This window comes from Dromiciops gliroides, chromosome 2 (assembly GCF_019393635.1).
Source record: "Dromiciops gliroides isolate mDroGli1 chromosome 2, mDroGli1.pri, whole genome shotgun sequence".
Taxonomy (NCBI): domain Eukaryota; kingdom Metazoa; phylum Chordata; class Mammalia; order Microbiotheria; family Microbiotheriidae; genus Dromiciops; species Dromiciops gliroides.
In genome coordinates this window covers 424931037-424948653 of record NC_057862.1, presented here as the reverse complement: position 1 = coordinate 424948653, position 17617 = coordinate 424931037, and the positions used below count along the sequence as shown (strand labels likewise).

At 37.5% G+C, this 17617-nt stretch overlaps 1 protein-coding gene across 1 annotated transcript in view; it reads right to left on the bottom strand.

Annotated features, from left to right (window-relative positions):
- The window catches only part of PSMB7 (proteasome 20S subunit beta 7), an 87447-nt gene extending 70380 nt beyond the window's left edge, over positions 1-17067 (bottom strand). Inside the window, exons 1-4 of the mRNA XM_043983843.1 lie at positions 16912-17067; positions 13429-13522; positions 12200-12297; positions 10441-10581 (exon numbers count right to left, since the gene is read on the bottom strand). Of these exons, the coding sequence (XP_043839778.1) occupies positions 10441-10581; positions 12200-12297; positions 13429-13522; positions 16912-16973 (395 nt within the window). The 5' untranslated portion in view covers positions 16974-17067. The remainder of the gene's footprint in view (positions 1-10440; positions 10582-12199; positions 12298-13428; positions 13523-16911) is intronic.
- Between the last annotated feature and the right edge of the window lie 550 nt (positions 17068-17617).

Sequence of the window (17617 nt, the reverse complement as noted above, 5' to 3'; positions counted from 1 at the left end):
GGATATTTAGCCAATGTTGCTTGAGGGACTGTCCAACTCAGGGGGGTGTTAAGTAAAATGATGCAAATGCTTTATAAATTAGAACATGATATATAAATGCCATGCTTCTGAAATGTAGAGATCATTAAGAATACTTCAACAGGGGCAGCTAGGTGGCGCAGTGGATAAAGCACCAACCCTGGATTCAGGAGTACCTGAGTTCAAATCTGGCCTCAGACACTTGGCACTAGCTGTGTGACCCTGGGCAAGTCACTTAACCCCTATTGCCCCACCAAAAAAAAAAAAAAAAGAATACTTCAACAGATTTGTAAGTTCCTCAATGCAAGTGTACCCTCCAATGGTACAAATCACAACCCATCCACATCTTCTCATATAGTGGGGTTTTTTGCCCTCTTTTTTTTGTCCATGTGTATACCACAGAGAATTCACCCAACATACTGAAGGGCTTCTCTAGTGCTCTTTCTTACGTTTTATGAGAAGCAGTAGAACATTCTGACTGTCTACCTTGCTCTCATCCTTTTCTGATCTTGTTTTCTTGATGGTATCTCTTAGACTTCTTAAGCATATCCTATTACTGAAAGGACCCCCCATGTATCTATCTCACCAATGTCTGTCCATTGCCTTCTGTGTAATGCCTATCTTTGGTTCTTCAGAGGCTGTGGTGTTCCAGGTCTCATTACCATGCAAAAGCATTAGTAAAATGTTTTTATTAAAAAGATGGGCTTTTGCTCTTATGGGAAGTTTGGAGGACAAAGTGCTTTGCAATTTCTTGAGGCAACACTGCCAATTCTCTTCCTTTTCAACTCTGAGGCCAGCTCACTGTTCATTTATATTGTCTATCCCAGATATACATACTATTGGACAAGCTTTCTAGGGTAGTCATTCAGAGGCACAAAGAAATCTAAGCAACAAGCATTCTTCCTGCATTCTTTCCTGTGTAGATGAAGAAGCCAAACTATGTTGTGTGATGACCGATCTCTTCCAGAAGGCTATGGAACTAGGGGCATTCAACAATGTCATCCATAAACAGGAGTATCTAGAAGGAATTCCTCCTTGATCTGAACTCTAACATCCAGATATCTGCCACCATAATGACATAATTTTTGGCGAGTAAAGATCTCCATTTACTATATCTGGCCTGATATCTATTATCAGGTTCTTGAACAGGGTCATTTCTGTTGTGAGAATCTTAAAGATTTTGATACATGGATGGGAGACATCTTGTTGTAAAAAACACCTATAAAGTGGCATTTTATTTGACCAAGTTGAATGTTTTTTTCAAAATAAGCAAACAAGCACAATCAATTATGAAGTGGCAAAGCTGTGGTGCATTGTTGAATATCATATGCAAAAGTCCAGCCTGCTTATTCTCAACTATTATCATCATAAAAGGTACCCTTCATTTGTGTATAAAGATTTTTATAAACAAGGAGAGTAGGCATAAGAGTCCGTAATTGTTGATGTTTTCTTGTTTGCTTTTTTGGACATCGATAAGGTATGAAACTTTTTCAAGTCACTGGTATCTTCCTTTCCTTTAGATATCTTGTACATTGTTCACTCAATGCCCTCACAATTTTATCACCTCTAGCATGAATCTCTTCTATGTTTGATCTAATCAAAATGCTTTTCTCATCTCTGTGCTCTTTAGTACCAATTCTACTGTAAGTCCCTCAGGTATTGTGATACTGTAGTCCAAGTCTTGAGGATCTTTCTCCATCCTTGATGAAGAAAAGTTTGTTGTTTTAATTTTTGCAAATCTTTTCCATTTTTCTTATTGGTAATTCTCTTTCTCATTTTATCCTTAATGTATTTGGGATGACTTTGCTTAGCTGGGTGTCTTGCCAACTTCCTTCTTCCCGACTGCTGCTCTCAGTTTTATAAAGATGATACTGTTCAAAACATCCATTATTCTTCATAAGATTTTACATAAAGTTTATATTCTAATCCAGTGTTGCTTTTGGCAGCCATCTCTCTCCATTTGGCAAGTAAAGCAAATGCTTGCTGACTAGCACTTTCTGGGTTCCTTTGGTCTCCTTATTACAGCACTTAATTTACACTGGCTTAACTTTTAGATGAAATTAATGTAGATGGGAGAGATAATATATCTACTATCCATTTCTAATTGTTATTGTTTAGCAGCTCAAATAATTCAGGTTTAAATCTTAATTGCATATGGAACCTTTTTCTAATTACTATTTTTTCTTTTGATTTATTATTAATTCTGATCTTAACTGTGAAAAGTCAATAGTCTGTGCACAAATAGCAAACAGGCATAATTACCATTTCCATAAGTATTTTCCTGTCTGGTAAAATATAGTCAATTTTATAGTTTTTACATTACCTTTTTTTTGAGACATCACTAGTCTGCAATTTTTTTATTTTTCTTTTTTTGGGGTTATCTTTTCTCCTTGTGAATCAATCTCTCAATTCTTTCAAAACTGTTCCACCTTCCTTAAGTTTTTACTTGATCTGGTCCAGTCACTCTTTCCAACTTTGTCTTTCTAAATGCCACTGGAACTGCTTTATATACTATAGTAAACTAGGATCCTAATATGATGGTTTTTGCCACTGATAATAAAAATAGGTCATTCAAGAAATACTGATAAATTTGTTCCATTTTACCTGCATCTGCCATCCTTCTAGCTACAAATGCTTTTAAAATAATCTGGCTCATTTAACTCTCACACCAAGCTTTTATAAACTAATTTTTACTTCCACTGTTTTTCCTTGCTTTCCACCATGCCACTATACTGTTTAATAAGTGAGCTTGTATTCCAAACTGACATTACCCTTGGCAGCCATCTCTCTTCATGTAGCAAGGAAAGCAAGTATTTGTTGGCTAAGTTAATTTTCAGGCTCTTTTGGTCTCTTCACTCTGACAAGAGTTTTACATATTAAGCTTTTGCAGGAAATGGTGATAATGAGAGTCAATATCTTTCCGTTTTTTGTATTTTCAACTTTTCTGCATCAAAGGGCATATCTGAATCAGTCAGGTAAAAGCTGTTGGAACTTTTCACATTATCTTCTCATATATATCCTTTCTATTTTGATGGTGATTTTGACCTTTGCTCTTATCAGTTTTTGCCTTAAAAAAAAAAAAAAGCCCAGCTGATTCTGATGTCTACCATAGGGCACCTAGGTGGCACAGTGGATAGAGCACCAACCCTGGAGTCAGGAGGGCCTCAGTTCAAATTCGGCCTCAGACACTTAACATTTACTAGTTGTGTGACCCTGGGCAAGTCACTTAACCCCAATTGCCTCACCAAAGGACATAACAAAAAACCAAAACTCAAGAACTCTGTCCAGTAGAATGATCAACCATGATTCCTAAGAATCAAAGATGCTTCCCACCTCTTGACAAAGAAGTTATGAACTAGAGGTGAAGAATGAGACATACATTTTCAGACATTACTAAAATGTGAATTTTGTTTAGCTTGACTATGCTAAGGATCTCAAGAAATGGTTTTGGTGGGATTTTTTTGTTTTGTTTTGTTTTTTTGCTAGGGAGGGGAGAACTGGTGAAGAGAAGAGGAGAATTAGGATGAGGCAGAAAAAATAAGAAAATCAGTGAAGTCCTTTTAAAATTGCGCAAAACATGATTTTCAGTAAGACACATATAGCTTTAAAACTAATATGCTGAATATATTACATTTTTTAAAATATACAATATTTATAGCTGCCCTTTACGTGGTAGCAAGGAATTGGAAGTTGAGGGGGTGCCCATCAATTGGGGAATGGCTGGACAAGTTGTGGTATATGAATACAATGGAATACTATTGTGCTGTAAGAAATGATGAGCAGGAAGAGTTCAGAGAAACCTGGAGGGTCTTACGTGAGCTGATGATGAGTGAGATGAGCAGAACCAGAAGAACATTGTACACAGTATCATCAACATTGAGTGTTGACCTACTGTGATGGACTATATTCTTCTCACCAATGCAATGGTACAGAAGAGTTCCAGGGAACTCATGATAGAAGAGGATCTCCAAATCCAAGAAAAAAAAAGAAAGAACTGTGGAGTATAGATGCTGATTGAACCATATTATTTCTTTTGTTTTGGGTGCTGTTGGTTTTTTTTTTTCTCTTTCTATTTTGAGGTTTTGCATCACTGCTCTGATTCTTTCTCTTGTAACAGGATTAATGCAGAAATAGGATTAATGTTATTATGTGTATATATATGTGTGTGTGTGTGTGTGTATATATATATATATATACATATATATGTATATGTATATGTATAGAGATATATAGATATAACCTATATCAGATTACCTCCTGTCTAGGGGAGGGGGGAGGGAGGGGTGGGAGGGAGAAAAATCTGAAATTGTAAAGCATGTATAAACAAAAGTTGAGAACTATCTTTACATGTAATGGAAAAAATAAAATACCTCATACATAAAAAAAAAAAGAAAGTATAAGAACCAAATAAAGTCTGTCAAAAGCAAAAAAAATATATATACATATACATACAATAGTCCCAGTTTCACATATATGCCCTTTTCTGTTCTTTATACATAAAAATGTTCATATTTGTTTTTTGTCAAGTTCAGAATTACAAAAAAATTTTAAATTACTTTAAAAAATGTTAAATAATTGCATAAATTGCAAATATCTTTATTGCAGTCTTTCTGCTTATGCTCATAATGAGAACTGTCTAGTAAAATGACCAACTGACCCAAAAAACTATGTTTCTGTTCAAATTCCCTAATTATCACAGAAATGCAAATCAAGACAATCTTAAAACACTAATTCCCACTGGAATGATAAAAATAGAAATATATATATATGTACATATATGTATATAAAACCAAAATTCATAGAGCTGTAGAAAAAAACGGAACTCTAATATTTTGTTGGTGGCACTGCATGCAGACTAGTGAAAAACATTTTGGAGAGCAATACAGCAATATGTAATAAAAGTAACAAAACATCTTTCAACCCTCTAATTTTATTACTAGTACTTTATCTCAAAAACACAAAAAAGAAGAGAAAAAAGACCAATGTGCACGAAAATATTCATAGCTACTCTATTTGTAATAGCAGAAAATGGATAAACCCATACGTAAAAAAACCCTTGAGAATTGCTGAATAAACTGCTGTATGATAATGTAATACAATATTGTGATATAAAAAAATGACTCATACAAGGAAATGTGGAAAGACCTATATACATGAGGATAAATGTACAATCAGCCAAACCAGAACTGCATAAATGTTGACTACAATTATGCTGGGAGAGAGAGGAAGAAGGAAAAAGGCCAGAAGTAGTAGAACTTTAGTCATATCTAGAAGGAGACAGAGAACAAAAGTATTTTTGTTGTTTCTTAATTCATTTTTTTCTACTTTATTTACATTGTAAGGGTTTCACAAAAGTTTTCATTTTTTGTTTTCCATGTTTTAGTTCACAAGAATGTATATCTATATATGTATATATAGATATACACACACACACAAAAAAAATAAAAATAAATTTTTCTTGTTGCCTTTAGGGACACAATGACACCAATTTCTTTGCCTCCCTATGGCAACTCAGGTCCTCCTGAATCTAGGGCCAGTGCTCTATCCACTGCACCCCCTACCTTCCCCTACTCTTTCATTTTAACTGCAACTTCCTCCTGTCTTCTCTTGTTTATTGTGAAAGTTACCAATATTGATATGGTTAAGTTCTTCCAATAGTATCAACTAGACAAAAAGCTCATATTTAGAGTACCTAAGATTAAATTAATGCTTATAAACAGTCTACAAACTCTGATTCAGCATCCTCTAGACTTTTTTCTACCACTATACTATAGTCAATGAAAACAGAATGGGTGAAAGGTTGAAACTGAAATGGTGAATACAGTTAAGACTAAAGGCCATTTTCTTTTTTGCATTGTTTCAACGGTTGTCATGGCTATATAACTCATCAGCAAGCAAAGAAACTACTTCAGACAAGTCTGTCTTCTTAGCTAAGCTGTTACTGGAACAATACTTGAAGCCTTTACAATATAGTAAGTTTATATTCCACTGGTTTAACCTTTAAGAACCTAGGGCCGGGGCAGCTAGATGGCACAGTGGATAGAGCACCTGCCCTGGATTCAGGAGTACCTGAGTTCAAATCCGGCCTCAGACACTTAATACTAGCTGTGTGACCCTGGGCAAGTCGCTTAACCCCAACTGCCTCACTAAAAAAAAAAAAAAAAAAAAAGAACCTAGGGCCACTTTTGCCTTCACAAGCCTTTTTAAATTGCAACACAGTATACAAATATAAGGTGATATGATTGTTCTTTCAAATGATATAAAGAGAACATTAGGAAAAGTCATTGTACTTTTTTTGACTTAATAGTTCTAAATACTACCTAGCATTTTAATTGTTTTATATACTGCTTCAAGGTTTACAAAGCTCTTTACATAAAATAACTCATCTGATAATACTCTAATTATCTTAGAGTACACAGAACATTGAATTAAAAGACTAGAAATGAGTATTTTAGATCTGGTTCTTACAATACTCGCTTTGTGAATTTGGGCAAATCACTTCACCTTTTAGAGCCTAAACTTCCTTAACTAAAAAAGGAAACTGGACTGAATAGCCTCTCTATGGTCCCCTTCCAAATCTAATGGTCTAGTACCATGGAAAGAGCACTTGATTTTGAGATAGGGTTTTTGGATTTAAATCCCCACTTGGAAAATTATCTGTTAGGGATTTAGGCAAGTCATTTCCCTTCTCTTGAAAAGGGATTGTACTAGATGAATTTAAGATTCTTTCCAGCTCTAAATACTTTTGATTATCCCCTACTTAAAAAGAATTCAATTTTAAAGTTTGTGATGTATATAATTTGCCAGCAGAGGGAGCTCATACAACTCTGTGATTTTAAAATTAAAATTGGTCATTTTTTTTCATTAATTTCCATCACCTTGCTTTCCAAATTTTGTGACATTTTTAATTAAACTTAACCAGACATATTCTTTCATTCATTCAGAGAACCAACGTTTTTTCAAAATTCAAGCTCAAGGGGGTTAGCTAGATGGTGCAGTGGATAAAGCACCGGCCCTGGATTCAGGAGGACCTGATTTCAGGTCCAGCCTCAGACACTTGACACTTACTAGCTGTGTGACCCTGGGCAAGTCACTTAACCCTCACTGCCCTGCAAAAAACAAGAACAAAAACAAAACAAACAAAATTCAAGCTCAAATTTTTGAGCTTGAAAAGACCTCAAAGGTCAATCCATAGCTGAAAAAAATGTCAACTTCTGAGCTAATCCATCCCAATTTGGGATAGCGCTAATGGTTGGGAAGACTTTCCTTGCACCAAATCAAAATCTGCCTCTCAAAAATTCTATTCGCTATTCCTGTTCTGCCCTCTGAAGGAGCAAAATAAGTCTATTTTCCAAATAAAAAGAATTATCAGGTTCCCCAGTCTTCTTTTCCCTAAGCTAATTATCCTCAACTCCTTCAACCCATCACCAAAGTGTCTTCCGGTACGATGATATCTTGCTGGTCATCCTTCTCTAGATGAGTTTCTAATTTGCTAGAATTCTTCCTAAAACTTGTTTAGTGGCTTCCCAGTACCTCTAGGATAAAATATATATTCCTCTGGCTCTTAAAAAGTCCTTCATAATATGGCTTCAGGCTATCATGATACATTATTCTCCCTTCTATACTCTATGGTCATTACAATTCCCCAGATGTAACATTCCATATACCACCTCCCCCATTGGTGATCTCCATTCCAGAAATTCTTGCCCTTTTCAAATCCCTCTTTTAGAACCACTGCCTTAAAAGTTCAGCTCAAGTGCTATGTCTATCTGTGAACATGTTGTATCACCCACAGTAGAACAAAAGTTCCTTGAGGACATTAGTAGTTTTATCTTTATATATACAGAAAGCACATCACCGGGCATATAGTAGGCACTTAATAAATGCTTACTAATTCATTGGTTATGCCCAGGGAGTTCGATTCCATTCAATTAAAAAAACTTTTGTTAAGCATTTACTTTGAGGAAGGTGTTATGTTAGGTACTAATGATGGACATGAAGGCAAAAGTGAGAATGCCTGCCCTCAAAGAGCTTTTATTCTACTGGTGGTAGAATACACACACAGATAAGTAAATACAAATCAATTTAAAGGGATAAAGAACAATACCAACTGGGTGAATGAGGGGAAACTTCATGGAGAGGTTGGAACTTAAACAGAACCTAGATAAAAGATACTAAGTGAAGGAAGAATCAGACAGCTAGGTATAGCTAGGTAATAACTATCATATTCCTAAGTGACAGTTACATTAGACTTTAAGGTTTATGAAACACTTTATGTACATTATCTCTTTTGAGCCTTACAACCATCCTGTGAGACAGGTACTACAAGTAGTATAATCCCTACTTCACAAATAAGGAAGCTGAGGCTCAAAGAGGTTAAGTTATTTGCCCATGCTCTCACGTTACTAGGTAATGCAAGCAAGATTCAAACATATAAGACTTCTTAACTTGAAGTCCAGCAGTCTTCCCACAATGCTTTTCCAAGGTACAACAATAAGCTATGTATTTCTGTTTACAAACTCTATATATTCTATATCCATGAATTGACAATGTATTATAGCAAAAAAGCAGAGGGACTGGAAAACAGAAGACCTTTTTAACTTGCTATGAGACCTTGGGTGAGTTGAAAGGATTCAGATTCCTCACATATAAAATCAAGGCATTTGATTAGATTCAAAACTGAGTATGTATGAACTTGGTTTTGGGATGGTGGGGTTTTTTTATATATTTTGATGACTATTTTAATAAAATTAGCTTCTTTTATAATGTATATTTTATGCATTTAAAAACATTAATCTGAAAAGGGGTTCACAGGCTCTATCAGACTATCAAAACAGTTAAGAACCCCTAGACTAAATGATCTCTAGGGCATTTTGCAGTTTTAATAGCATTCTATATTTTGAGATTCCTTCCAGCCCTAAAATTCTACATTCTAAAGTATGTGCCAGCTCTTTAATTCCATAATTGCATTCAAGTAGCAAACTACCTTTTTGAAGTTTAACAACCCCCTTAAGAAAACAAAGTGGTTATAAATCAAATAGATTGCAGGTAACACAGATTTCAACAGAATGAAGAAAGACACACACACAAAAACCTTTTTGAGCCAACTCAGTCATCATATTGTTTGATTTTCTAGTTCACAATGTGAAACTAAGCTTACAGAGTAGACTAAGTTTCTCTTAGGCAAGAACTATATTATTTGAATTTTCCCCAAGTGTCTCCCACTGGACTTTATACAAAGTAGGTGCTCAAAGCTTTGCTTCCCCAGCCTCCAACCTCACATAGCATTTTAAACTTATAATGTATTATTATATATTCTAATATACTTATAATGTATTATTTGGTATTATAATTATCAATGTATCAAATTGTAAGCTTCAGGAGGGCAGGGACCATGTCTTAACTAAACTGTATTTCCCTAAGTGCCTAGTGCTTTATACATAATCGGTACTAATGTTAGTGGAAGTGAATAAACAAAAAAACTCACAAAATCAAATATATTACCAAAACAGTCAACTGTATACTTTTTGTTTCTAAAGTTATACTACTCCAACCCAATAAATGACAGATAAGACAACAAAAGCATTGGTCTGGTCACCAAAGAATCTAGGTTCTAATGCTGGCTCTATTAATTAGTTCTGTCGCCTTAGGCAAATTTTTGGACAAGTCATGCCCTGCATTTATTAAATGGATTTTATGAAAGATGACTTTAGAAACTTACAGGCTATGAGACTTTGGGAACATAATAGCCTCTCTTGGTCTCAGTTTCATCATCTGTAAAATGTGAGGTTTGGACTAGACTACTGCTAATGTCCCTTCTAACTCTAAATCTATCATTTTATGAGGCAATGTGATGTAGTGGAAAGAGTGCTGGATTTGGAGTTAAAAGACTAGGCTGGAATTCTACCTCTACTACCTATTACCTATGTTACCTTGGGCAAGTCACCACCTCTCACACTTCAATTAGCCTCATCTGCAAAATGTTGGGTTTGGACCAAATGATTTCAAATGTTCCTTCCAACTCTAAATCCTCCTAAACACAAGGTGCATTATTTAAGCAAAAAGTCATGAAGGGTCTGATGTTTTAATAACTTTTTGAAACTAGTTTTCTTTATTTCATATATATGTGTGTGTATATATACACACACGTATATATACACATATATAGGAACATTTATATATATTATACATCTATACATATTTATATATACACCTATATATCTCTATATCTACATACACACTTTTTTATTTCCCATATATACTGTATGTGATGCTATGGAATTGCAAATTAAAAACAAATAACAAAGGAATTATTAAATACTGAAACTCCTTTGTGACTTTTGGCCCACCCTGTATAAGTTATTTTAAAACCCTAGCAAGTAGTGCAATACTACAATGAAAATAAGTAAATTATTAAGTTACCTAAAAAGCATCTGTTTAAGCATCCGATTAGCTGTAACAACTCTGGGTAGACGTCCCGTAGAAAGGGAATGAAGCTCCAAGTTGGAAGAGATCAGCTGAGTTGTCATGTCAGTGTCTGCTGCAGTCCCAGCACCACAGCAACTGGAAAATATGTAAAATCAATTTAGAAATTTCAAGATTCAATTACCCAGACATTCAGTCAGATAGATAACTTCTCAGGTAACTTTTGTAAAAAGAGAAGAAGAAAAGTGGGACTACTATATTAAGACCATCAAGTCTAATTCATCTAATCTATCCTTTGCTCAGATTTAAAATCCAGACTGTTAAAGGCAACAGATAAAATACTAAAATTCTCTCTGTATAATGAGAAAAGCACTACCCTGGGAATGAGACAAGGAGGTTGTCCATTTTGGCTCCACCATTAACTTTTCATGTGGCCTTTGGACAAGTCACCGCACCTATATAAGCATCTGCTTTTTCAAAAGAAAAAGTGAGAACTGACTAGATCTCAAGAATCCAAAATGCAGTCTGCAATCCAAATATAGCTTATCTGACACTGGAGTGCAGTGTGCCCTTAGCTAGGTAGATGAGAAAGTAGGGCCTAACCATTTGTTCACTGTTCCTCTATTTGACTAAATGCCTCCACATTAGCAGGTTTGGATCGATTATTACTGTCACTGAAAATAAATACAATAAATTCATGCAGTCTGAACATGTGGCTCATTATTGAAAAACTTGGACATCTCTGGATGATTTTTATTGTCCCTTCCAGAAGACATTATCATCTCAGTTCAAATATTCTATGTTCCAAGATCCCTGTCAGCATTAACATTCCATATTCTAACATTCTGTATTCTACTCAAAGGTCCAGCTCCATCATTTTACATTCTCTCTTCTAACATCCTATTTCAAAGCTTCCTTCTAATTCTAATATTCTATGTTCTAACACAGTTCCCAATTTCTTCAAATATGAAGAACCTTCCTAAACGTCAAAATATTTCAGTGACTCCACAGGATAGCAGTAGCTGTCCTTCTAGTATCTGTTGAGGAAAATATACAACAAAAAGCTATTATGAACTCAGTAATACTTAAGTGAACATGTTTTTATTAACCACAAAATTTACCCTTTTGCAAAAAAGGATACATATGTTTGAAACATATTAATTACCCAGTCCAAAGAAAATCTATTTCTTTATTTATTATACTTAGGCTATATGAAGTGTCATTTCACAGTTTTCAGAGACTAAAAGTCTGGTGGAAGGAAATCTTAGATCTAGGTTCCATATTAGGATTCCAAGATTCCTTGCAGTAACTCAGTGGCACACAGACTAGGAAGTACTATTCTGACATTCTATGTTTCAAGATTCCTTTGAGTACTAATGTTCTTAAAGACATGAGATCTTTAAAACAAAAAATCTTCTGATACATTCTAATTCGTGGGATCATGGATCATCGATTGAAAGCTGGAGGGAACTTTAGAAAAGTATTATATTTGAAAGATTTTATACACCGTGGAAACAGCAGTGGACTTAAAGAAAAAAATTGAGTTTAATACTACTTATATTACTTTGGCCACTTAACCAAAAAAGACCTTAACTTCCTCATCTATAAAATGAGGAGAATGGAACTCGATGACTCTTACATCTATTCTGGTTCCAAATCTTATATTCCAAAAATATCTTCATAGTCACGGAGTTTAAATTACTAAAACCAAACACCAGAGCATTAAGAATCGTAAATGTGAACACTTAATACTTACTAGATATTAGGAGATATGAAATGTATTTTTGAACAGTTCTTGTCAGCAACAACCATTCCTTCTGTTGCTCTTGTATCTGCCCCAAGAACTATGCCATCCTATAAAAAAAGAAAGTACCAATCTTAAGTCAGTGTGGCATAGTGGAAACTATCCTGGATTTGAGAGTCAGAAAACATGTATATGAATCACAAGTCTGACAATTACTAGCTATGTGACCAAGTGCAAGTCACTTTAGCTCTATATACTTCAACTTATTCATCTATAAAAGGATAATAAATCTATCAAGAGCTGGAAACGGAAACATTTTAAATTCATATTGGACACACACACTGTGCACATTAAAAGAATGCTTAGGGGGCAGCTAGGTGGCGCAGTGGATAGAGCACCAGCCCTGGATTCAGAAGGACCTGAGTTCAAATCTGGCCTCAGATACTTGATTCTTACTAGCTGTGTGACCCTGGGCAAGTCACTTAACCCCAACTGCCTCACAAAAAAAAAAATGCTTAAAAGAATAATCATGGATCAAAGACACAAAAATCACTGGCAATTAGCATTCTTTCCCAGTGAAATGCTTAAAAAACAACACAATATTCTACTAGGCTATACTCTTAATGGACTCATGTCAAGGGCTTGCAGTAGAAATAGTAAAAGAATGAGAATCAGAGAACCTGGATTCAAATCCCAGTTCTGTCACCTTCGTGACTTGGACATGGTACCTATCTCTCTGGAGTTTAGTTTCCTCTTCTATAAAAATGAGAGTATTGGATTTCACAATTTACCAAGTCTGCTCCCACTCTAAAATCCTATGATTATGGGGCAGCTAGGTGGCGCAGTGGATAGAGCACCGGCCCTGGAGTCAGGAGTACCTGAGTTCAAATCCGGCCTCAGACACTTAACACTTACTAGCTGTGTGACCTTGGGCAAGTCACTTAACCCCAATTGCCTCACTAAAAAAAAAAAAAAAAATCCTATGATTATAAAAGGGATGCAAACATCAGTTGAGCCAAATGACTTCCCAAAATGCTTCCAATTACAATGTTTCAATTCAACAAGTATTCAATGAATGCCCATCACATACACAATAATGTGACATGTACTGGGGAAATAAAAAGGATGCTAAAAGTTAAGCTCCCTACACCACCCTTTATTCACCAAAATCACAGTCTCTGAAACATAAATTCTAAGATTCTAGTCTAACAACAAAAGTTTGTTATTCTCAGGATTCCTACCTTGTATACCACTCCAGCAATGGTTGTGCCTGTCTTCCGAGCTGTTGGAAGCTTATAGCCCTTTTTGCCAAACTCAGCTTCAATGATGGCATTTCTGAAATTGAGAGGAAAAATCTTGTTAAAGTGCACCCTACTTCTTTGTGTGGGATTGCCTCAAAAGAGGAGAAAAATTTGAAAAAGGAGGCATCAGTATGTTAGAGTGGGAAGAGTACAGGATTAAAAATCAGGAGATTTGAATTCTGAGTGGTATAACGGAAAGCTTTCTTTCTGCAAAGCACAAAACTAAGATCAAGTTCTGGGTTTGATATTTGCTAGCTTATGTGACCCTGGGCAAGTCACTTCACCTATTTCCTCAAGTCTAAAATAAGGTATTGTACTTAATGATCTCTTAGGTGCCTTCCAATTCTAAGATAGTAACTTTATCAAAAGCAAACTGGGAGGAAATGGAGGGGAGAGCAGTAAGGACCTGCATGACACCCAGACCAGGGTCTAGGATCTAGTTTACCTAAGCAAGGTATAAAATACAGCTAGACATTTTTTTTAAATGTATATACATATATAGAGAGAGATGGATAGATAGATGTGTGTGTGTGTGTGTGTGTGTGTGTGTGTGTGTGTGTGTGTGTGTGTGTGTGTGTATCTCAGACTACAGGGAATGGACCTATGATTTCATTGATATAGGGAACTCCTGGATGAGAAAACTCTCTCAACCAATATAGGTCAACTGAAGAGTCACCTCCAGCATCAAAAGGTTAAGTGTGTCAAGTGGTCAGTATACAGAACACAGGTCTTCTTGGTTCCAAGGCCAGCTCTTTATTTACTATGCCATATTCAACACTTTTTAAAACTACTCCTTATAAATGGACATAGTGCCAGAACAATCCCCAGGGTTTACAAGTGGTCAGGAAAAATTTCTTCCTCTAAGTGGATTTATGTAAAATACTATATCAGTGGGTTCAGAACCAGAGTAACAGTTATTTGTTCTTTTAAGAGGTAAAATTGTGTTCAAATCTTGCCCATGACATAAAATATTTTGATACAGCCCAGTTCTCCAGATTCTCACAACTGAACTACTGGGGGCTGTGCCTTAAAAACCCACTAGGGTAAGACAAGAGGTAAATTCCCCATATATCAGCATAGGGTTGAACTAGATAAATTGACTTCTAATTCTGCGTAAAGAGAAATGAGCTAGCTGGTGACATTCATTATGCTTCAGAACAGAATGGAGGCAGACCTTCTGGAAAAGTGACCCTAGCACATAAGAAAGAAGAAAATAGAAAAGAGGGGAATAAAAATAGAATGAAAATCAAATATTTAATCAAAGACATATTCTGCAGTGGGGACTTAAAGCCCAAAGAAGGGGCAGCTAGATGGCGAAGTAGATAGAGCATGGGCCCTGGATTCAGGAGGACCTGAGTTCAAATCCAGCCTCAGACACTTAACACTTGCTAGCTGTGTGACCCTGGGCAAGTCACTTAACCCCAATTGCCTCACTTTAAAAAAAAAAAAGCCCAAAGAAACAGCCCTTGCCCTAAAGGAGCCTAGAAAGGTAGTATTTGAATATGTAATGAAATTTTAATATATCATAAGAAATGAGAAACATGAAAAAAACCAGACATATGAGAAGATTTATGATACAGAATGAAGTCGAACTTGCAAAACAATATATACAATAACTACACTATAAATAGGAAAAAAAAACCACAACCCATTTTTAAAGGAAATTGAATGCTGTGTAATGATAATGACCAAGCTTAGAACTGAGAAGAGTTGAGAAAATGGAGTTCACTTAGTATACAATGTTAAATATGTTATCAGAATTGGTGGGTAAATCGTTTTTTGCCGAACTATTTTTTTCTTTTTAAATTTCTGTTAGGGGGAGGGACATACCTGGAAATTAATGTCATAAAAAACAAAAATAATCAATGAAACAAAAAAAAAGGGCAAAAAAATACAAGAGCAAAATTCAGTGCAGATGAGAGAACGCTGAAAGGTACCAGAGGAGTGAAGGAAGGGGGAGAGGGAAGAAAGAGGGAAAGGAATGATGAGAGAAAGGGATAAGAGGAGAGTGGGGAGATATGAAGAAAAAAAAGGAAGACAGAAGAGAGAACAAGGAAAAATAGTACAGTAATGGAGAGTATACTTTCTCCTGGGTTTAAGTGTTACCTCTGATGCTTACTATATTTGAACCCTTAGGCAAGTCACTTCAATTCTATGGGCCTCAATTTCCTTATCAATAAAAATAAAAAATAAAATAAAAAGGAGTTGTACTGGAAAGCCTCTGGAGTTCCTTTTAGCTCTAGAGTGTATGATTCTTTGAGGAGAAAAAGGAGACAAGCTTCTACTTATACACACATATCCAACCCTTAGACGTCCAAAAGTGAACTCATTATCCTTCTCCCCAAACTCTCCCCCTCTTTCTAACTTCTCTATTATTGCCAAGGGTACTGCCTCTCTCCCAGACACCCAAAGCTGAAAATCTGGGTATCATCCTCCACTCTCACTAACCTTCCCTGCTCCAAATCTAATCTGTTGCCAACAAATGCCGATCTAACATCTCTCGAATACAGCCCCCTCCCCCTTCTCTCATCTGATACTGCCACCAAACTGGTGCTGGACCTCATGTATTCAGGCCTGGACTATTTTAATAGCTTGCTGGTGGGTCAGCCTGACATAAGTCTCTCTCAGTCTGTACAACCCCATTCGGCTGCCAAAGTGATCTTCCTAAACCAAATTTGACCACGTCACCCCCCCCCCACCCCCCACTCAATAAACTCCAATGGCTCCCTATCACTTCCAGGTTCAAACATCAAATCCTCTGGAATTCAAAGCCCTTCATAATAGCTTTGCAGTTTTCATACACCACCCACGTCCTCTCCAGTCAAACAAGACACTACATGTTTCCACCCGGGGAATTTTCTCGGGCTGTTCCCCCATGCCTGGGATGTTCTCCCTCATCTCTCCCTTCGAGATCCCCTTGCTTCCTTCAAGTTTCCACTAAAATCTGACTTGCTATAAAAATCCTTTCCTGATACCTTTTAGTTTTAGCGCCTTCCTTCTATCGTCTTCAACTTATCCTGCAGCATTTTTGTATACAATTGTTTGCGTGGGGTCTCTTCCACAGGATGGTGAGCTCCCTGAGGGCAGAGCCTTTCTTTGTATTCCCAGCGCACAGGAGCCCAGCAATAGCGGGCGCTCGGTCAATGTTACCTCATTCACACACAAGACCACCCCTTCCCCCGAAATTAACAGCAGAGGAGAGCAGAGCAGAGGGGCCGAGGGGCCTCCCGTAGCCGCCCCGGGCCCTGGGCCCCGCGCTCCGGCTCCCGAATCCCTGAGTCACGAGCGCTCGCGGGCCGCACCCGCCAACCCTCCTCCGTCCCTCTCCCGACCCAGCCCGAGCTTCGTTCCCAGGCCACCAGCGCTGCGGCCGGCTCCGCCTCCCGGCCCCAGCCGCAGCCCTGGCCCAATCCCACTCCGCACCTGCGGCAGTTATCGAAAGAGAAACCGCCGACCGGAGCCTGGCATACGGAGACGGCCGCCATCTTTCCCTGGGGAGCACTTCCGGGGCCAGGGCGGGACCTTGGGAGCAGGCGCAGCACTTCCGGCGCTGCGCCGGCCTTGGCGCCGCCAGAAGGGGGGAGGGGCGGGCCTTAGGAGACCCTGGAGCTCGTTGGTTCTCGGGCTCTTGTCGTACAGGCCGAGGTGGCTCTTCTTCCAAAAAGGAAGTTACGGTTCCAACTTCCGACTCTCTACATTCCATATTCCTTCCCTGGTTCCGCATAGTGTACAGTCTCCTCCAGCTCCAATATCCTATTGTGATTGCTGGGGAGAGAGTGGCCTAGTAGATAAGAGCTTGCCACTGAGTCAGGGAGACCTGGTTTCAAGTCCTACGTGACTCATGCTGGCCACGAGACCCTGAGCAAGTCATGTAACCTTTCAGTGCCCTGGTCAACTCTCTAAGACTATTAAGTTGCAGAAATGACGCCTACCTGCCCTGGTAGAGAAGATCTCAAGAGAATGTGCCAACCTTCCCTTCCCTTCTCACCCAGCAGTTCCCCGTACCAGTGAAATCACAGGCCAGTACCTGTTCCTATTAAAACTCTTGTTACCCTTTGTTCTAATGTCCCAGGTCTAGCACTCTGTGTTACATATGGTATTACAGCATTTAGAGCTGAAAGGGGTGGGG